The following is a 22,764-nucleotide window of genomic DNA, read 5'->3' as shown; positions in this document are numbered from 1 at the left end:
AAAAGTAAATCATCCAAAAAAGACATTCATCAGATGAGTGCACAGGTTTTAGTATGTTGTCATTAGATCTTAGATCTGTTTTCTTTGAACGTTGCTCCTCTGCATGACCGGCACAAGCAATTCAGAAATCATTTTGACAGATAAGAAGGTCCCAGTAAGTGAGGATGTGTCAGAAGTTTCCAACTGCGCCACTCACCCAGACTCGTTAAAGTCCCAAGAACAATTATTCCAAAAAGTATCTGAGAACTGCGCGGAGCCGACATGTTCCCGGACCTCTCCACTGAACTGCACTGCACTATTTTTAAATATAAAGTCTGGGAAAGAGAGAGAAAGACGGCGAGAGTAAAGACAGAGAGGAAGAGCCCTAAATCCCCCTTTGCAAGCACCCTGGCTGTTGCCCACTCCGGCTGTCGCTGTCCGTGGCTCAGATTACACGGCAGCTGGAAGCACTAAACCAGAACTTCAAGTCACACTTCAGTCAGCCACAATAATCATCAGGATCATTAGACAGTGGATATAACATTAGGTAGCAAACAAGGACAATACTGTTATGATGGATATGTCTTAAGAGTTTACCGTGATAGTGTATGTAGGAGTTAAAACCTGTGTTTTCAAACACGGACATCCCTACAATATAGAATGATTTTAACAGCGCGTTTACTGCAGAAGGAACTCGCTGTGGGTGCAGGGAGGTGAACGGATGACGAACTGCGCAGGCCTGTTGTCCCTCTGCTATGTGTCCAGAGTAATATATAGTGCAGACATACAGTATTTCAACTCCAGAGCTTCAGCCGAGACTCACAGGGGTTAGAGGGCTGGAGGCAGACAGTGCTCATAAAACTATTACATAGACGGACACAGGGATTCGGATCTGCTTCAAGATAAGTCAGACAATTTTTTTTTTTTTTCAGCTTCTGTCAGGATGATTTACTAACCGAGCTTCAATTCAGAGACTCACTTTGTTTTTATAAACAGTGCTGAGAGTATTATCAGTCGTGTCTCTCTGCCGTGACAAGGGCAACAGACTGATTTTTGGAATGTGCCATGTGAGTTGCGCAGTATGTGATGTACTTCTAAATATATATAGAGGGAAAGAGAGATGAGCTTCTTTAAGGTAACTGGAGCCTCCTGAAGCAGGATTATGTGTCTCACACTCAAGGCTCTGAGATACAAGAAGGACTGAAGCATCCAGCTCAAAATCTAAGAATGTCCCTCTGCCCACAAGCAACAATTACTGCTAACTTACAGTGATGAACTTATGGGAGGTATATTTTGTTTGCATACTTTAGGATGCCAGAGATTACTGCAACTGAGCAGGCCAGGTAAGATAGAGCTTGAATCACTTTGCAAATGCATTAAATAGGAACAATTTTGTAAATCTTGTGGCTTTCATCCTCTTATTATTTCCATTGATCATGATTTCTTTCAAAAGAAAAAAGGTATAAAAGATGCTAGAAAAAGGCGACCCCCTGCTGCATGGGCCTGGAAGCTCTTTTGAAAACTACACAAACTAAAACAAACGAACACAAAATCATCAGTGTCCCATTCATCTGGCAGTCAGTGCTATCACTATATCTACATTCAGCAAATCAGGAATTTAATCCTTTGTAGAGTTTGTGCGACTGCAACATGCAGTGACAATATTCTTGATAAGTGCTGTGTACTGTGCCTCCCAGCTGAAGTCAGTATGCATCTCAGACTGCACATTGTATTTAGCAGCATACCTGTATGATTATGTGTTTAACGCCACTTGGTACCTCTTTACAGTTTTTCTCAATGGCTTCGGTTCATTCCTCACATCAGTCTTTACATTTGCACACCAGTTCTTGCATTTCTCAAAACAATTGGTGCAAACCGCTAAACCTTACAGTCTGCAAAAGTGTGTCACTTGCTCAAAATTGAAAGTCCATTCCTCAAAAGCAAGTTTCCATGTTAATGAAATGTCAGTGTCATTAAAATGAAAAGTCCTGACACAAACATTGTCAAACGGCTCCATCATGTTTTCATTATGACAGTTTACTCTTGGTGTAAATGCCAAAAAAAAGTCACATCTTGGTAAGACGTGAAAATCTTAATAACAGCAACACTTTCTATTTACACAGCCATTTGAAAACTATGGTAAAATGACACATTATTATTGTATATAGTGAGGTAACTGAGACAATGATATTGAATATGTATGTTTCACATCTTTATGCTCTTTGCAATTCTAATTTGTTCACAGCAACATGCAAAAGAAAAAAAAACACCCTTATTTACAGCAAACATAAACTCCCTTTGCGTAGAGCTGTGCACAGTCGTAAACAATTTTGCAGTAAATAATAGAATTGAGCCTACAACAAACTGTAAATCAGTCATGTACATCCAGACGTTCCGTCTGTCTGGACACATATTTTCACCTGCATCACAGCAGATGTCAACTCTTGCAATGCAGCGAGAACAGTTTCTCCTGGACTGGTGAATCCACCCCCTGCAGGACTCTGCTTGGCAGATTTTGACTATTTATTTAACTATTTCAACATTTTTGTGTGTCCTGACTCAGGCAATGAAACGAAGACTATCAGTTTTATAGAGAATGACAATTTTGCAATCACAAGTAGAGTTCATTTGGACTGATACGACATGAGCAAATGATAATGTTAGAAAACAGCAGCGAGCGGTATCAAAGCAGTTGACGCATGTCCAAACAGCATTTGCAGTTTGTTGGAAGGAATGAAAAACGAAATGTTGTAAAGGGTGAACGAAAACTGTTGCGTGAATGTTTATAGTGATGTGAGAAATGTACCAAAGTGACTGAGAAAAACTGGATCTAGAAATGCCATTTTCTTTCTGACTTGACAACAACAGCAACCAACCAACCAAATAAATGTAATAATAATAATAATAATAATAATAATAATAATAATAATAATAATAGTGATAATAATAATTCTTAACTTCTGTTAAACATCAGCTCATAAGCCATTAAGTGCTAAACTCACAAAAATCCCTAATCCTGATGCTTTTTTCTCTTGTTTTTCTTTTGAATAGAAGGCACTGTTCAATCAGCCAGCTCAACAAATGTCTGCTCTGTTTAACTTTGTACTTCATGCCAGAGGCATTTTCCTTCATGAAAACCTAACCGAACTCCCTGCGCTGTCATTTGTCCTGCTGCTGTGGTTAAATGTTTGACTTCCCACATGCAGTGTTTTTTTTGTTTTTTTGTTGTTTTTTTTTTTGAAGCGTCAATGTGGTTATCTACAGGAAAAAAAAAATGCCTTCTTTCTGTTTTACACAACCTCCATGCATCCATGCGCTCATTGCACTGACATACTGTGCGTTCAAGCCGTGCATTATCTTGTAGCACGCAGCGGTGGACTGTATTGTGGTAATTGTTACTGTGCGTTAACGCTTTATAACGTTAAATCGGAGCACATCAGCATGCAGAGTCAAACAGTTCAGGTTTTCTGGTCTGCTTTCTCCCAGACGCTCAGACTCCTGTCGTCAGGCGCTGCCTGTTTCACGTGGGATCATCCATTGGTTACACAGAATGAAAGCCCCTTGACCGACCAGCCCCCTCCCAGTAATGAATGCGCCTGCTCCCCCCACCCCCCCCTTTTCTCTCCCCTGCTCCTCTGCAGAATTAATACTATTGTTGAATTCCTCTTCACAAGGACACATGTGGTTTGGCTTGAGTGTGGAGTTCAATGTCCATTCACCCCCAGCCCCACCTCCACCGCCCACCCCCCAGAGCAGCCGCTGCAAATCTACTGATAGAAACCAAATTATCAGTGGTGATAATCACGGGAACACCCTTCATGAGCAACAGCCACCCCCCCTTTTTTTTTTTTTTTTTTCCTTTTTATGCCTTAAAACTGAAATTTTGATTATTGTTATTATTATATTTCCATTGATGAGCGATGGGTTTTTACATGCAGGAAAAGGTATAAGAATGTGGTCTTTTTAAGGTATAATAATCAAGGTTTTTTGTTCCTCAAAACTATTTTTTCGCTTCCCCAGGTAGTCAGTAATCTTAGTCATATCTTGAAAAAGATTAGCTTGAATAGACTTTTTTTTTTTTTGCTATCGAGCATGAGCCCGGTGAGGCTTTGTTATTCATTGACAAACACAGATTTGGTATCACATCTGTATCAGCTCAGCCTCCACAGGGAGATTTTGTTGGTCTATCCAGATGTTTACCCTGAGCTGTCATGACCTTAACACAGCAATTACATTTCCTTGTTAACCTCTCATAAACCGACACGTTTTTTTGGGTTTTGTGAGTAGGCAGTGCGCCATGTGCCGCGCTCTCAGCACTGAGTGAATGAGAGAGAGAGAGAGCGAGAGAGAGAGCGAGAGGAGGGAGGAGGCAGACAGGCAGGGAGGTGGTGGGTGAGGCGAGGGAGCAAGTGTTTACTCGAGCTGACCGGGAATATAGCGCATATGTAGAAGATGAATCTTGAGGGAGGAGGTTGTTGGCGCGCAGGCTGGATTGGCTCTGCTTTATCAGCTCGAGGCAGCGCTCAGCTGATCTCTGGACTCTCAGATTGAGCAACACAATAAGAAACAGGGCAGCTCCAAAATCAGTGAGAAACAAAGGAAGATAGAGGCAAGACGCGAGTACAAGACTCCCAGAGAAAAACTGAGAGCAGCAGCAGGGTTGGACTGCGTGACGAGGGAAACCAGCTGCTCGCAGACAGCGTTAAACATTGACAGAGGTACAATGGTGGAGAGAACTTTTCATTTGAGGTTGTAGGGAGGAGTATGAAGGATTTGAAAGGACAGGAGGGGGTCACAGGCTGGGGTCTGGTCGGGAGTAATCGTGGTGACAGCCAGTGCAAGGGGACAAGGACTCATGTGAGACACAGAGGAATTAAAAGATAAAAGACTGAGAGAAGGAGCGAAGGTGGACCGGCAGACCCCAAACTGGACTTCAGTATGGGTGTAAAGAGCAAGGCTGCAGCAGCTATCTTAGTCCTGCTGCTGTTCCTCGGCTCACTCTGGCTACGTGAGTATTTCCCTCGTGTGTATGTGGTTTCTGTGTTCTGCTATTAATCTATACAATCCCTCCCTTGTTAGGAATGCTTTCGCTCCAGATCAGGAATGTGTCACATGGCGCAGAATCCAGCATGGTGGTCGCGCCACTTTCTGTTTAGTTTTAAAGCTTTGGAGTAACATCGCTGATATACTTCTTTTGGGGAGTTCGACGATGCTGTCAGGGTTCATTTTCACCTGTCGGTCACATCAGAGGATCGGTTGTCCTCACGTAAACTCTCAAAGCACAGATTTCTTTTGTGCGTCTCGGGGTCAAATAAAGTCATGTGAAAACTTAGACTTCATGCCTCCCAACACTTTTTGGCTTTTAAAGGAAAGCCGCCTCTTCTTTTTTCCACTAAACAGAACAGAAACAAATTCCTGGAAGTCATCAAGAAGGCTGGTAATTGTTACCACATGCTTAAACGTTCTTTAAAGTAATAATTTCTCGAACAGTTGAGCCTCGGAACATGTGATCTTGTTCTCTGCTTTGGATTAAATTGCTGGTGCGAGCAGCCAGATGGAAGCATGAACGACCGCCTCTACATCTTCATTCTAACTCTGCTAAGAAACCTAAATTTAACTTTGGCTCTCAGAGACTTCACATCCATCTAGACAAATTTGGCTTCATCTCCAGCAGGTCAGCTTCAAGTTGGAGTTACATTTCTGCCAGCTGCTGGACAGCGTGTACAGTGTGGAATTCAAACGTGAAGTCTGGTGGTTCACCAGCCACGCTGTGTGAGCCGACTGTTCCTGGGTCTCAGCAGGGTGACTTGTAACATGTGTTTGCGTGATAGTTTCACTCGGGGGACTGGAGACCCCACAGAGACGTCTGAAGAAACGCCACGAGGTCTCAAAAAGTTTGACGCCTGTCAGGCGTAACACGGCTGAACAAGATATCTCCCAGTATGGTTCTGTTTACTGAAAGATCTGCTGGGAGATCATTTATATTTAGAAAAATTGATGATTTAAAACTGTGATGGATCCTGTTAACAGAATGTGTGTCTGTATGAATGTTTTGTACTGAGGCATGTGCACATGACGTGTGCCGAGGACGTCAATTAGGATCACTGGGTTCGCTGTGTCACAAGCTGGAATAAGCTTGAAACGGATTAAAAAGCAACATTGTGCTTAATTAGTTGTCAGGAGAAAGCTATTTGCTGAATCCAGATGGCTTTTATTGATACAAGGCTATAAACCTGACCCTGAAACGTGCCCTAATTAGGAAATAAGGAGTCAGCCCCTTCATAATCAGCTGCATGGAGCCGAGCTGTCAGATGACTGAGCTTCCTGATGAATCACGCTGCGACTGCTGTCAGTTAGGTTTGAGCGGCTATTGTGACGTGTTTATTTTTTTTTTATGGTTTCAAATCAGAGTCACTCTATGAGGAGAGTTATCATCTAAACTTATATTACCAAAGTGTTATATGATTTATTTGTGTGCGTGTGTGTGTGTGTGTATGTGTGTGTGTGTGTGTGTGTGTGTGTGTGTGTGTGTGTGTGTGTGTATACTTTCTTTTTCAGTTGTCTGACAATCCTTTAATGCCCTGTGAATTACGTTGAACTGAAAATTTCTTTACAATTAAAGACTGACTGATTTAGTTGAGGTTCAGATTTAAAACTCACACCTTTGTGATCTCAGTCAGTTGATGCTAAAATAATCTTCTGTACTTCTGCACATTGATTTCGTATACGCAGTGAAGCATTCAGCAGCTTAGAATATTTCCATCCAGCCTTAATAGAGATCTAAAATAGAGCAAAACATATAAATAAATCTATACACAAACTAACTGTTGGCTTTTTTTTTTTCTTTTTTTTTTCTTTTTGCAGAAGGAGGTTTGGATTACCACTGGGATTCCTGTTTAAAGGGGTATAACCAGATAAATAGGGTAAGAGCACAAGCACTGTGGAAAAACAGTTACATCTCCGGCACACGTTCAGGGGATGATTCTGAAAAGCAGATGGGCAAATTGAATGAATCTCATTTGCTTTTCTCTCCTCCTTTTGTGCCCTGGTGTTGATTGCCCTCATTCACGCACTCCCCATCCCCCCCCACCACCCCCTCCGCCTTCAGTTCCACCAGCTGTCCAACAGCAGCGTGGCCGATGGCTCCAAGGGGCCGTACGTCCCGGGGGTGTGTCACGGTCAGAACTTCCAGGCGTCGCTGCTGCTCTCCCACCTGCTGGCGGCGCAGTACTCCACCTCGGACGTGCTGCTGCAGCCTTATCTGTCCAGCTGGGACGAGCTCGTGAAGTAAGACCGAGACAGAATGACGTCATTTATGAGTTTACCGTTGAGATTGAACTCCTGAAAGATGATTCATGTTTTATGGTACTCCCGCAGGTTCATGGACTCCCTGGGCTCAGTGGTGAGACTGATATCCCAAGAAATCGAAAGTAAGACCACTATTATCCGCCAGCTGGCACAGTTGGCAGGGGAGAACCTTGAAGCAGTGCTGGGCCCAGATGTAAACTCAATAAACTCTGTGAGCAAAGAGGCGGACGCAAAGAATGATCTCGAGGCGTCGCAGCACACCGATGCTTACCACTCTGTGCGCTCCATGATAAGGGCGGAGCTGAACAGCGGCCTGGTGGACTTCCATCACCAGACAGATTCCGGATGCCGCACTCTCCTGCGTCTGCACCGCGCTCTGCTGTGGCTCAAGCTCTTCCTGCAGAAGCTGGCGGAGGTCCCAGTGGCCGGCCGCCTGAGGAGCCCCTCCGAGCTGTGCCGGGAAGCTTACCAGGCCACGCTGGCCCACCACCACTCCTGGCTGGTGCGCAGAGCCGCCGAGCTGGCCTTCATCGCCATGCCGGAGAGGGGCTTCTTCTTCAGGCTGGTGTGCGTGCAGAACCAGGATGAGCTGAGCCTGGTGCTGGGCAGGGTGGTTCAGGCCATCGGGGTGGTTTACAACAGGACGGAGCAAGCCCTGGAAGAACACGGCATGCTGGACTTGCCTTAAGAAAATGGAGTCAAACATCCAGCCTCTGTTGGCATTTCTTTGTTTTGCACTTACTTTATCCTCGACGTCACGTGTTCGACTGTCGCGTCCTTCTACAAAAGTGTAACCTTTTCAAGGAAACTGGAGTAGACTCATATTTTTCTATCAAAGCTTACAGGTCGCCATGTTTCCCCCTCTCACCAAAGTGCCGCGGTAACAATCAGCCATCACAAAAAAGTTAGTGTTTTACCTCAGACATTCCTCACGAGAGCTTCTGAGATAAAGCTCGAGGTGTAGCAAGGCAGCTGATAATGTATTTAAGCTGTGAATATGAATATCTTAATCAGGTGGATGAAGGAGCATGAATACAATCACCTCCCTTGGAGTGCACGGCACCGGGGTAGCAATTTTGTATACGTCAAATGTTTCTTTTTTTTCTTTTTTTTTTTCCTTTTTTTTTTTTTTTTTTTTTTTTTTGCATTGGGTCCCAACAATATGTAATTTTTTATTTTATTTTATATATTGAACTTAACAGCTTTTTTAAAGAGTAGTTAATGCTTGGAGATTTAATTCGTTACCTCATTAACCAGTTAGGTCGAGCTTCCTTGTAGCCCTGAAATCTCCATGGGACCAATCTATTCTAAGTATTGAATTTTTTCAACAACAACAACAACAACAAAAAAAAATCAAAAGGTGCTAACTGAAGAAAAATGTTCAGTTTTCAAAAATGTTTTAGTAAAGTGTCAACTTGTGAATTTTTCTGATAATGGAAAGTTTTATTTATTGCTCAGATTCATTAAATATATGTTGTAAAAGAGAAAAAAAATAGGTTCATCATGTTTCACACTTTCTGGTCCAAAACTGAGACAACTGTAACACTTATAAAAGCTGCTGGGAAGTTGTGTGTGCATGTTCCCTCGGTGTATGTGTGTGTGTGTGTGTGTGTGTGTGGTGGGGGGTCGTTTCCTCCAGGTGCTCTGGTTTCCTCCCACAGGCCAAAAACACACACGTGAGGCTGACTGGTGAGCCTAATCTGCCTGTTGGTGTTAATGTGAGTGTGTGTGACTATCTGTCTCTCAGTGTTTGTCCTGTGATGGACTGATGACCTCTCCAGGTTGTATGATGCCTCCATCTGTAGGACTGAAATGGACAAAGACGTATGGAAAATGTTTTGTCCAAACCTGAGACAGCTGTATTTTTTTAAAGTCCACTTGACACTCGTGGGTCTCGCAGTGGTCGAGCGGTGAGCATTATGTCCAAAGACATGAATTAGTGTGTCTAAACTGACTGTAGGTGTGAATGTGTCTCTGACAGAGTTTGTCCCCGTGACAGACTCGATGTGTCCAGGGTGCAGCCCGATTTCTGGCCAATGTTTGTTGGAGTCTGCTCCATCTCCCTGCAACACTAAAAGATGGTTGGATTCCTGTGTGGATGTAATGCCACCAGCCAACCAGCAGAGGCTGCAGCTCACCGCTGCAGACTAATCTTTCCTTCACTGACTTTGTGGTGGATTTATTCTGCTCCCTGGGACCTGCACACAAAGTGGGATTGGATTTCTTACAGTGAATGATTCCTCCCATGCTTAAGTTTCTTTGGTTGTAAGACTACATCTGGGATTTTGGTTGTTTTGTTTTGTCGTTTTTTTTTAAAGTCCCAAAGCACATCAGGTGATGATAACATTTAGTACTTCTGTGTAAAAATACTGTTATCCCCCCCTGATTGATATACAGCATAGACATGTCTCACATCAATTTTTAGTCCCGCTGATAACTTTATAGCCCATAAATAAAGAGCCGCACTGTTGGATTTTCACTCTGCAGTCCCGAAGCGCTTGTGTGTAACGGAGACGATAGCTCAGGCGAGTATCAGTCACCTGTGCTGCTTTCGATCAAACTATTTTAAACCCACAAAAGCCTGTAATGCTGCGTAATCCCGGCTCTCACTTTTCCTACTCTGCACTCCCCCTTTGTGAGGGGGAGAGGGTGAAGGAAAGAGAGATAAGGATAGAGCATGACGACAAGGAGTGCGTAGGAGACAGGAGTAGGGTGAAGGTCAGCAAGCGGAAGTACACTTCATTTGTAATCTTGTGAGGCTGTTAGTGGCAGACCGGACTGACGTCAAATAAATAAATAGGAATAATAATCACAAGGGTTTTTTTTTTTTTGTTATATCGTGGCTTAAAAATGTATGAGTTGTCACTCTGTGTTAACTATGAAACCTAAGTTAGGCCATTTCAACCTGTGATGTGTGGGTGGATGAAAATTCCATAATGTCCATCTGTCATGACTATTTTTAAACTGTCCAAAAATAAAAGCAGATATTTGAACAAATTTCCTGTTTCGCACAGAAATCTCCTTCGTTTTGTGGGTTTCTTTACTCGCTTCACTTGTCACGCATGTCTGTAAAGACTGGCGTCCACTGAGAGGGCTGTGTGTTGTGAGGATTATGGGGAATGAGATTACATAAGATTATAACCACCTGACGCCACTTTTGACACCACCACCACTTCCTCCTTCGTTACAGACAAAGGTTGCACCATATTTGGTCGCCGTCTGGTTCGCGGTGGAAAAGGTCCACACTTGCTTCATGGGCCGCTGAACTCGCCTCACGAGTTACGAACATCTTTCTAATCCATCAACGCACCACTGAAGGAGTCATGACTGAGAATCAGAGGCAAAATGGAGTTTGAGTTCCCTTAAATGACATTTATTCATTTCTCTATCTTGGTTTGCAGTAAACATGAGCAAAAATATACATACATTAAGAGCAAAAAATAAAGATCCAGAGTATTTATCCATTTGGGGGGGGGGGGAAGTACCGGTAGTTGAATGGATTTCAGGATTTTCTTTCTGTCTAACTTTCCTTCCACCTTGCAATAGCATAGTTTACATTAAATGGGCTGACATTTGTTTATTTCATCATTTATCTAAAACCCAACCAGCAGAATATTTGCACTGGGTCTCCTTATAGTCACATTTTTAAGTTTTTTTTGGAGCTAAAATCCTGTTGGAAGAATAGGTTTAAGCTTCACAAGCTCATTTTTAACAGACTGAAATGTTGACAAAAACTTTAAAACAAAAAAAAAAAACCGTCGACATTTTCCATTTGATAAATTAAAGGAAACAATCCAGGAACATCCCATGATACAATCCAAGCTTATACATTATCTCCTCAATACAACAAAATACTCTTTTTATAAACAAAGCCATTCTTTTTTTTTTTTCCATTCATAATAGTACACACTTGCTCAAGAGCCCAGCCGGTTCCTTATCTTTCTTTTGTCATATCATCATACATGTTGCTCTGATTTTGTTACAGCCTTTCCAATGCATAATCTTACAGCCACACACGAAAAAAAATATATTGCTTCTTGAGGAAATCTCCAAATTATCACAGCAAAAACGGATAAATGGAGATAATAGGAATAACATTCTGTGACACTGGGGAACAACACTGTCTGTCCACCAGGAGGCACTGTTCTGTTGTAGTGAAACGTTCCTTTTGTGCGTATTACTATTATATAAGAGGAGGCCTTTGAGTAACACAGGCTCTTAAGCTCTCCTGCTGGATCCCACAGTGTCTCTGCGTAAGATCCTTACTCAGATCTGCAGCTGAAGATGTGTCAGTGCAGCGCAAGTAAATACAATTTAACCTGTCATGGACATCTTTGGTTGAAGAGGTTTTTTTTTTTTTTCACATGCACAAAGGTGAAACGGTGATTAATTGATGAAATCTGAACATTTTATCCGAGCCCAATTTTAATGCAAATAAAAGGAATGAGAGAACCCTTTTCTTTTCCCATCAGCTTTTGGAGACGCAAACCTCCCGTTTGACTCAAGGAGGAGGAGCAGCAAAGTCGGGGTAAAGAAGTTCAGCGTGCCTGCTCTGGATTAGTTGAACAGATTAAGAGATTACAGTGAAATTAAGTAAGTGTTGCAGGAATGCTAGAGGAGAAACACAGGGAGCGAACAAAAACGTGAAAAGAAAGATGAGTGTTTAAGCACACCTTTCAATTAGAAATGCCCTCTCAGATGCAGATTTAGTAATCACTTAAACCAAATCATCCCTTTCTTTTCATTTTCAAGTGTGAATAAAATAATGATACCCTATTTAGTCTGCCGTGAGAGATCTGCAGGCATGCCGAGAAACTCAAAGCACTGAGGAAAAGTTGAGCGGCGAAGTCGAGTCAGACGTTAATGTGAGTGAACAGATGCTCGTGTTCCACATTTGCTGCAGTGACACAGCAGCATCCAAACTGCTGCACAGGTCTGCGGCCGTGCCAATGCAAAGTGCCTGAGTTAGACAGTGTGACTCCACAGATTCATCCGGCCAGTGTCTGCAGTCGTCTCTTTCAGATACGGTACGCGTGACTTTGCATCCCAGTGATTTCAGGTTCGGTCTACAAACTCCCGCGCCAAACTCAGACATGATGTAGAGCTTCATATTGGTTGTGTAGTTGGCATGATGGCCTTTCCTTCTGACTGACAACAACAAAATCAGGAAATATTTCATACACATCTTTTCTAAATTTCCACTTTCTCCATTTCTTACTGGCGCATACATCAAAACTGTGCTGTGTCTAAAAGATGTAAACTATATACTTTTTTCATACCCTGGATGAATACTTAAGAAGATGACAATGAGATCATAATGACATCAACAAAGGGAACAAAAACAAACTTTAAGCGTCTTCCTCCTCCTCTTTCAAAACTTTATATACATTATTTAAATCAACTTAGCTCAAAAAAAAAAAAATGGAAAAGCACACTTTGAGTGCAAAACAATATAAAATATGACAATGACATCTATTCCCATTACAAATGAAATAGATGTAACACACTCAAGAAATTCTCAAAAAAACTCTCTAAATATGTATGTTTAAGTTATTCAAAATCTGAAACACAAGAGCTCTTGCTTTAAAGTTAGGAATAAATTAATACACTCGGACAGGGACTGTGGTTTCATATGATATTCAGAGGGTCGGTTGGGTAAATACCTCTCGTTTGAAGCCAACACCATTCACTTTTTCATCCTTCTGCTGGTATTAAAGATTTAGAGGTTTAAACAAGACTTTTGTTATTTTTACTAACCTCATATGATGTTTGTTTTCATGTTTCATTTAGAATCAGCAGTGTTGATATGACTGCTCCCAGCACCCAAAAATGTACCGTCTGAGGTCAAACAACCTCTGTGAATATCAAACGATGCAAAAATAATCGATATCTAATAAAGGTCAACCGATGAATGGATGCTAGAAGTGATCATCTATGCCACTTAATGAATATTGCACATTGCATGCAACTTCCCGACCTACAATATGAAATGGGACCCTGAAAATGGAACACAGGCACACACACACAAACTCACACACACACACACACACTCCTGCACGCCTCGCTCCTCGCAACCTCTACTGTCTACCTCACTTTTTATTTTCCTTTTTTTTTTTTTTTCTTACTGTATCTTGGTTTTAAAAAACACACCAGCAGTGTGTGTCGAATAAAGATTGGAGTGTGGTCCCTCCTGGTGGTCAGTCTTTTTAACATAACCTTATTTCGAACTGAGCAGGGTTGGGGTGGGGGGTTGGGTTGGGGTGGGGGTGTGTGGGGGGGGGACTCGAGGGATCCTCCTGCCCTCGAAGCACATTAAGGACGATACACACATGCAAATGGCTTCATCTCTGCATCCATCCATCAAGATATACGTTTGTCGGATAATTTCTTTTATAAGTGCAACAAAATAGACGTACTGATATAAGGTTATGGTACCGTATAAATACTGAAGATATACACATTTTGCAATGTAATTTGTGTATATTCATAGATAGAGGGATACTCTTTAGGGAGGCAGCAGGAGGGGAGCAGCAGTACAGTGGTAATGTTGCTGATCCTTGCAAACTTCTGGAAACACATGTTCACATCCTTTATATCCCCTAGTTTGTCATGCATGTATAAATAGACGTCACCTCAAACTAATTTACAGAAAATAATTTGTCTGACTGCTCACAGACAGAAATAATGACAGGATTACCACCCCTCAATTCTCGCCTCATCGCTTCAACTCTTCATCTGGACAAGCAATGCCTCCCCGAAATGCGGAGGTGTTGTAAACAAATCCTACAAAGGGTGCGAATACTGCGATTTGCTTTCTGTGTATGTGCAATGTTGCAGAGAATGAAGAATGTAGTTTTCAGAGGGGGGAGGTGAAAAGGTCAACCTAGTTTTTAGTGTTGATCCTCAGCTTGAAAGACACTCGCCCAGCAAACTTGTCTCTTTCGTTTCCGGCGGGAATGTTGTTGGCGTTGATCTTGCACTCGATGTTGACGTCCTGATTGGCAGTTATGTTAAGGAACTTGACGGCAACCAAAGGTTGAGAGTAGTTCACCTGCAAACAGGCCCAGAGGAAGGTCTCAACCCAGGAGGCAATAATGTGTCCTTGGTCATTAACTAATAGTATTTGTTGAATAATTGACAAAATATTGATATTTATGTTCTTCAGTTTACAATAAGGTTAAAAACACAGCCTTACCTGAGCTTTCTTGCCATAGTATGGGTAGTACATGAGGTTGAACGTGCCGTTGGGAGGGAAGTAGGCCAACTCCCCAATTTTATCAGTGTCTTCTTTCTGAAAAGGGCAGAAAGCACAAATGATCACTTCATACAGGTGAGTGAGGAAGGGGTTTTTCTCGTTAATCTACAGCTCTGGCTACATCGCTGCTGTTTGTGTTGGCACTCTATCTAATTCAAACTTTCAACCCGATTTCAAATCTATACTGGGTAACCACTGGTTTCACTACTGTTCACGCACATTCAGTTCAGACTAAGCTACACTACAACACGCAGGCTCCTTCCTGCTCTTACCCATTGATCTTTGCCAACTTTGTACCTCTGAGAGTGGACAAATTAATGCAACACAATAGGGGACAAAAGAAGAGTACAGCAGTATGAATAGTTGGTGGGAGAGGCAGGGCAGAACGCAACACAGATGTGATGACTGAGTCAATACAAAGACATGCATTAGCGGAGAAAGGAGGTGAGCGATAGGCGGCATATTGCAGATGAGAGTGAGGAACAAAAGCTATGAAAGGGCTGCGTTAAGCCTGTCATTGTGAAAGACAAAAAGGGATTACCTTTGGACCGCAGGTGACAAACGGAGGCTGCCCATCTTTTCCTGGCAGCATCCCAATCACCTGCGGAGAGAGAGAGAGAGAGGCACACGTCTCAATATCGATTTAAAACACACGGTGTTCTGCAAAAACCTTTTAAACATTTAGAGGATATTTGAAAAAAAAAGAAAGTCAGTGATGGATTTATTAGCCGGCGGCATCATTGTTGTGTCGTTTTATTGAGATCTTTTCCTCATTCCCAAACAGTTTCATCATATCAGTCACTCCATGTCTCCTAGCAACACCATCCTTTTCCCTTTCCTCTTTTCTCTTTCATACCCGATTCAGCTTGATGATGATGCATGGCTTGCCGTCCCGGTATCCATAGTAACGGTCATGGATCCCGGAGCAGTCCTCGAGTACGGTGCGGTTGAACTGGCATGAGCGCTTGGGGTTGTTCTTCACGTCGCCACTGTCCTCCTGCTCGAAGTACTGGTCGGGGGTGCACTCGTAGTTCTTCTGGGCCTGGACGGAGTCGTTGTACGCTGCGGGGGAGGGGCAGAGAGGAGGAGGGGGGCGGGCGGGGGGTTATTTTATTTGTACGGGTTTATGACTCAACTAAAACCCCCTGATGCAATTCAATCTCCTATCCGCTCACTGTAAAGGAATTATCTCTTTATTAGGTAGAAACAATTCATTCTGGACAGTTGGGTAATCCACAGCAGTAAGCTTCTGGAGTCACTGTACAAGGGGAGAACGGAGCCAGACTTACGTGACAGGAACTTGTCCAGAGCCTGAGCGAACATGTCCCAGCTCTCGGTGTCCTGGGTATTATAGACAATCTCAAAGGCTTCGTCTGCGTTGGGTTTAATCACCATGCCTGTGAGGAACAAAGAGGCCCGGCTCGTGACACTGCGCACACACACCGCCGTGACCTGTGTGACGTACTTTCACCGTGACCGTACCTGGTATGGAGAGCCTGTCCTGCCAGGTGGGTTTGTGGTCATCGAGAGTCTGCAGCATGACATACATGGTGAGAGCAAACAATCCGGCCAGGAAGATGTAGAAAATTAAATAAAAGAGGAGGATCAGGCCTGTGGAGAAAGAGAAGAGAGGAGTTCAACGACTGTATGCAATAAATTTGAGAATGCACAGGTAATATATCACATTAGAAACACATGATTTGTGAATAATGCATGAATTACAGAACATCATTATTGTGATAAAACATGATTTTTAGGGTTTTGGTTGAACAAACTAACATTAAGTCTAATGCAGTACTTTCTCAGTTATTTTCACACTTTATGCTTTGTGACAGATTTCACATGCTTGAAGTTTAATTCCTCCAAAATAATCATCATTAAATCAAGTTTACCATGTCACTCCACATTGCACATTCAAACTTTCAAATTTATTTTTAAGGGGAAAAATATGATAGAAAAAGTACTGTGGCGTAAATTCTGATTGCTTCACATTTCAAAGACTTGGCCCAACCGTAAAAAGCCAACACAAACCCCCAAAATCATTATCTGTTTTACAACAAATTATTAAAAATATTCTGTTATAAATGCCTTCATGTGATTAATAAACCGCTACACGCCCACTCATTATATAATATTTTGTTTCTGCTTTGAGTATAAATGACCATAAGCTATGTGAATGCAAAAAAGTAAGATGATATTTCAAACAGAATATCTGATATGAAAAAGAACATGTATTACTGGACAGAGCCATGTGAGCAGAGCTCCTTCCATGATCAAATTTAGTCAGCCAATGCAGCAGAACGTAGAGAAAGGTCAGCAATATGTACACAAATTAACTCTGTGGTTCTGTCTTTTGCGCCATGCCTGCCTATAACCTAATAATCTGTCCTTTTATATGTCTTGGCAGGTACTGAGTGCAGACCAAGCTTTCAAATTTTTATAGTGTATCACAAAAAAAAAAAAAACAATGATTCAGGGCTCTTTGTCTCACTTGTTGAACTAGCGATCCGTGCAAAGCAAAGTGCTCTGAATAATGTATGAGGACTACATTAGAGTGACATGTGCAACTTCAATTAGTCCATTTTCTAATTACCTTTGTGCATGTTTTGAACACTGAGGCAAATTTTAAACAGGTGAATCATGTGAAATGACAATGCTTCAGTGTCAATTAATCTTGCTAATGTTGCGTTGTGTCACTTTGTGGCCTAACGTGCTCACAGGAATTCAGTTAATCCTCATTAAACCAGAGGTTCAGCCCATCTGCAACATCTGCCTCTCTTTTCTGAAATCGCGTGAACTGCCACCCTTTTGAAGCTTTGAACAGCGTCCATCACGCAGCCATCTGAAAATGCTTTATCATTTAATTTTGAACACATTAACTGCATGTAAATTCTTCATTTGCTCACATTCACCGCGCACAGAAGTGCCGTGGGGTGTCTGCAAACTTGAAACAGGGTGAATTGAACCAGGATTAGATAAAAGAGGGACTAACTTCATCATAGAGATTCCCTTTTAACAGAGGGGTAGATGATAGAGGAGCACATAGTGAGATGGCAGATGAAGCCCCCCAGGAGACTGAGCCACAGAGTCAGGAGATTACAGAGTAACTGGACAGAGCCCAACATCTTTCCTTTCTAAAGGTATAAAACCAAAGTCAGATTATGTGATGCTTCTGTATTGCAACTGGCAGCTGTTTGGATCCGTCCCTCTTAGAAACTTTCCCCCCATCTATAACAGGACACACACAAAGGGTGTCTTCCCTGACACATTCCCTCATTTTAAGCATCAACACCTGAGGCCAGCCGCTGAGTAGCAGCTGAGTGTCCTGACCCTGCGCCTCTGCTGGATGGCCCCCAGCGAGGAGCTCATTCCCTCTGTCAGCGGGCTCAGGGTTACATCTGCCTCCCCACACAGGAATCAATCACAAAATGTCAACAGGAAACTGCTACACAGGGGGCAATTAGAAAGTTGCTGCCAGAACTATTGGGATCTCGAACTCAAATAAATGAATGAGTGAGCGAGATGACTGAGACGACCGTGTCTGCGGCATGGAAAAGTCACAAGCTGAGTTATTAAATATACAGAGAGTCGGGCTTCGGGCCGTGGACGAGGCTGCAGGCGCTGCAGAGCGAGAGACATGAGAGACAGGCTGTGACAAAACAGAGTGTTGAAGAGTCATCCGGGGAGATGTTGTGTGAAGCACAAATATGACACCACCCAGGGGAGACGACGGGAGTGCACATGTGCACACACAAGAGGATGGAGTGTGCAGTCAGGGTGGCTTTCCCCCTGGCAAAGTGGGTGTTAGGTTCACAGTCTGCCCTCTCAGGCCACGCTGATGATGGACAGCGAGGCATCTCTCTTTCACTCCAGTTTTGTGCGCAGACAGCGAGTTGATAGCAAAGGATAAAAAGACCAGTCAGGGAAGTTTCATTATACTGTCTTTTCTTCAGCAATAAGAGCAGGAGTTGCTTTTTCCTTTCACAATTTAAATGAGAAGACATGTTATTTAATTGCTTTGTAGATTGGTGACGATCAAGCATATCTCTGAACCACAGAATGAAACAGTCTGGAGAAAGAATGAATGAGTTTGAGCTGTAGATCTTTTCTTTTGAACCTTTCATTAACATCAAATGAAAGCATAGAAGCATCATGAGTTTGCTCCTTATCAGCCCTTCCTGGATATTTTCCCATGTTGCAGTAATGTCCTTTTGTTGTTTTTGGAAGTAGGAGGTTCATAACACCTAATTAGTCCTATTTTAAGTAGAGGTAGTGGTTTGAGCATGTTCTGTTGGTGTCAGCTGGTGGCAATGTAACATCAAAATTGCAGGACTGCTCCATTTTATCAAGGCTATTTCCATATCATTACAGCTCTTTAAACAAAGCGGAACACACTAAAACGTGCTCTGTGTTTCATCCTCAGAGAGGCCTTTGATCTAATGCTCTGAACAGACATAATGCACCATGATCAAGAGTGTGAACAGCCAATTTGCCTTTTAAAAGGATGGAAAACCTAAACACGCCTCTTCTTCGGAAGAGAGCATCAAATGTAGGAAAGTGGATTAGATGGTAGGAAATGCAGCCATGTTGCAAATAAGTGAAAGTGGAGGCACGATATGTTCAGCGTTGGAAGGAGTGGAAGAGTTGCGTTGAAATGCCAAGTTTAGCAGACCTACATGTAGTGGCTGGCTACAAAAATAGCCTAATTAACAAGCCTTAGAGAGCACGGCTTAAAAAGGCCACCAGACCTTAAGGCACCTGGAGCACCCTGAGCTGGATTAAGCTGTACACGGTGGAAGGATTCAAGCAAAGGAAGCTACAGTCAATGATTCCCAACTTGGCACGAATGGCTGGTTCTGCACCCATTGATGAAACATTGTCACCGAAATGCTACTAGAAGCAGAGTCACTTTCAGCTCACCACCAACACTGAGAGCTCATCCTGCGCTCACATCCTCAGATGTGAAGAATTAAAAATTACCTAAGTTCCTGGAAGTAATTCACTTTGCTAGAATGCACTCAATTGATACCTCCCTCACTAGCCAATGAAGTCATTAGGATTAAATCCCCCACTGATTTACACACACTAGGAGGGGCCGGGTTGGAGGTGATACAAATAGCATTTGGCTCTCGGCTTTACCCAGATTAAAATGCTCCAATGTCATTAGAACGGAGCCATATGTGCCCTGTCGATTCATGAATCTTTGAAATAGTTGCAGGGTCTTTGAGTGGCACAGAAAATAAGAGGAAGAAAATGAGGGGAGGCAGTACACAGCGTTGAATATAGGCAGTGTCCGGATGTTTCTACACAGAACCGATGGGAAGGAAGCTCTGAAATTGAATGACATCATGTTGCATGCACCTCTGACAAAGCTACAGGCATCCCTGCATAACTTCTGCAAGCCACTTTCCTGGAAAAAAAAAAAAAAGTCCCTTCTGCAGCAGAAATCATGCTCAGTGCAGCACTCCTCAGCAGAGAGGATGTGCACTTTGCAACAGAGGGAAACCTGTTTCAGCAGTGCTGCTGTAATCCGGCTGATTCAAACGTAAGAGAGGACCATATGCCTCCACCCTGATGCTGAGCGCAATGCGCAGGGAAAGCATTGCCGTAAATTAATAAATAAAGGAAGTAGACAGGAGGGTGTGAGAGGGAAAATGTGCCGGCTTGCACGGGAGCGGTGCCGCAGTCAGATTTCAGCACCAGCCTGGTGGACAGCGACTGATTATCTCATTACCTGGCGGGGGGAAACACAGCAACTCCAGCAACTTCAGACACAGAAACTCCACATAATTCCTGTCACACACTTCATTTGAGAGCAGTGCGGCTCCAGGGCAGCCTTCAGTCACTCCGACAGAGACCTGTTACAGTGTTTGCTGCATTGCTGTAAGCTGGACGGCACACTTACCCCAGCTGCTCGCCGTTCTGCCCAGAAACTCCCGCGTCCTCGGGTTCCATATATACTCCTTCCACTCGCCTTTTTCTCCATCCTTGGCCATTTTCTCATAAAAGTTGGGACAGCCAAACCTCAGATAAGTGCTGCAATGAGAGCCGGCTAAAAGACAATCCCCCAGACAGCAGGGACAGGCAAAGAGAGCGAGAGAGAGAGGGAGAGAGAGAGAGGTGGAGAGAGCTCTGGTGGGAGGAGACCGACAAATTAACTACTGAAACTGCACCAATGAATAGAAATTAATTAAGAAAAAAAAATACACTGTTCCAGCCTGTCTGTTGAAGAAGAACTGATAGGCTACCAGGAGAGGAAGCGGTCCTGCGCTCAGAACAGACCTAGTAAGTGCCCTCCCCCCCAGCTCTTGTCTGCATGCCGCAGAGTTTTGATGAGTGGTGCAGAAATGTAGTGATACTGCGGTAAAGCACTCCCCCCGCCTCCCTCCACACATACACACACAGGAACGCCTTCCGCGCAGCCCTCCCCGACCCGATGCTCCATCCCCGGCAGAGCTGCCGCCTGCTGCCCCCCGCCACTATAACCCCCCCCCCCTCTCGCCTGTCCAATCAGATGCACGGATCCCGGTGCCGGCGCGTGACTGACAGGCCTCAGAGCCAATCAGCTGGAGGAACAGGGCCGTTCCTTTATTGGCTACAAAACGTCATGTATCCCAAGAAAAATCAACAAAATACCCATCTGATATTCCCTCACGGACCCTAAACTGTCCGTCTTACTCAGAGGTGGATTTATTGGCCACTTGGGGATGCGTGATAGAATTTTTCTTGCAAATATCATGATATTTACAGACTGCTGCACGAAGATTATATCCTGTATTTTATCACAACAAATAAATACATTTTGACTGCATGCATTCACATGTTTGATTGGTGTGGAATGCATCTCAGAAAAAAATATATTATTTTACACCTATGAACAGCACTGATTGCATTAATTGCTCCAACAATTTAAAACATCCAGTTTGAAATTCGGAGCCTTTCTTGTATTATAAATAAAGTCTATAATAAGTTACTCTGATGCCACTTTATACGTTTGTGCTAACATTAAAGTGATGACTGTGCTGCTCCTGTCAGAGCAACATCCGACGGTGTGGTGAGAGCAGCGCCCTCACCCGGAGAAAAAAAAGTACTGCAGCCGCTTCTGCAGGAGTGCAGTGGGAACATGGTGTCCACTTCCTCACCGGCTCCCCCTTTAAAACAACACGTGGCATAAAAAAAAACGTTCAACAATCGTGTTTGTTGTGTAAAGTTCATTATATAAAATTTATTTTCAATGACAATATCAATGCAAATATAGCACTACAGTGATTTCCAAGGTACACCGTATCTTACCATATCAATATAGTATGGCACTCATATAATGGCCACTGTTTTAGAAGACACACAAAACCAACAGCTTCTGTAAACTATTTTGGAAATGATACCTAGGGGTCCATATCAGTCTGTGGAAACTTGATTACTTGGGGAAATTAAACTGGGCACAATAGTATCATTGGGGTAATTCAGTGTAAGGAATCTCTGCATGCATTGCACTTGCCCACTTCCTCCAACCTGACCTGTTCGAAAATGGACTCTAAGCTCGGAACAACCGTGACCCTCAAACACGAGCAGGTGGAAATAAAGAAATAAATGAACAAACAAACAAAAAATAAATTAATTAATAAATAAAGGCCAAGCTGTGACTCGCAGATATTTAAATAGGTCTTCTTTTCACTGGGTGTACAGTACTGTACAATTTGGTGCTAACTATTGTAAAACAACAACAACCAAAAGACATTCAAGCGCCTCAATACTATCACAGAAGGGCTTACTCTTCAAGGTACAAACTCCATTTCACGTGGCTTTCAGAAAAGAAAACAAATATGTAACAATAACCACTATATTAATAATGTTTCTCATGGTTAACACCATGGAGTTGAATGAACAACACCAGTAGTTCAAGATAGCAGCAAAGTATTCAAAAATGTCAAGACAACGAGCCATTGAAATCTGTACACAAATAAAAATTAATGTAGAAAAAGGGCATAAATAAAACAAGAACACAGCTTAAAGGGAGTCTTGCATAAATTTAAATAAATGACTGTTGGACTGTGCCTTTCTTTAGAGGGCTGACTATTTATTAGTAGAACTATGAGTAATGCATGGACTGGCTGCAGCAGATAAAGTACTTAATTCTTCTAGAAAAAACAAGTGAACAAAGTTATGTTTATACAGTATATGCTACATAATATGTATTGATTACAAGTATGAAAATGGAAATA

General features: G+C 42.8%; 2 protein-coding genes across 3 annotated transcripts; one reads left to right on the top strand and one right to left on the bottom strand.

Moving 5' to 3' along the window:
- The first annotated feature begins 4,412 nt into the window (after positions 1-4,412).
- gltpd2b (glycolipid transfer protein domain containing 2b) lies at positions 4,413-8,383 on the top strand. The gene is made up of 4 exons (XM_030100492.1): positions 4,413-4,987; positions 6,844-6,902; positions 7,088-7,266; positions 7,357-8,383. Exons 1-4 carry the CDS (start codon positions 4,918-4,920, stop codon positions 7,973-7,975), a joined length of 927 nt encoding a protein of 308 aa, XP_029956352.1. The 5' UTR covers positions 4,413-4,917; the 3' UTR covers positions 7,976-8,383.
- A 5,256-nt stretch (positions 8,384-13,639) lies between these two features.
- Positions 13,640-20,611, bottom strand: atp1b2b (ATPase Na+/K+ transporting subunit beta 2b). Of its 2 annotated transcripts, XM_030100493.1 has the most exons (8): positions 20,448-20,611; positions 16,025-16,153; positions 15,832-15,939; positions 15,399-15,604; positions 15,084-15,143; positions 14,815-14,841; positions 14,483-14,578; positions 13,640-14,338 (listed from the first exon to the last, which is right to left on the bottom strand). In XM_030100493.1, exons 1-8 carry the CDS (start codon positions 20,536-20,538, stop codon positions 14,171-14,173), a joined length of 885 nt encoding a protein of 294 aa, XP_029956353.1. In that variant the 5' UTR covers positions 20,539-20,611; the 3' UTR covers positions 13,640-14,170. The 2 variants fall into 2 exon arrangements, with proteins under 2 accessions (XP_029956353.1, XP_029956354.1); XM_030100494.1 differs by lacking the exon at positions 14,815-14,841.
- Positions 20,612-22,764: the final 2,153 nt, after the last annotated feature.

This window comes from Salarias fasciatus, chromosome 10, assembly GCF_902148845.1.
Source record: "Salarias fasciatus chromosome 10, fSalaFa1.1, whole genome shotgun sequence".
NCBI classification, from domain to species: Eukaryota; Metazoa; Chordata; class Actinopteri; order Blenniiformes; family Blenniidae; genus Salarias; species Salarias fasciatus.
Note: the sequence above shows the minus strand (reverse complement) of the source record. Positions and strands in the feature narration are given on the sequence as shown.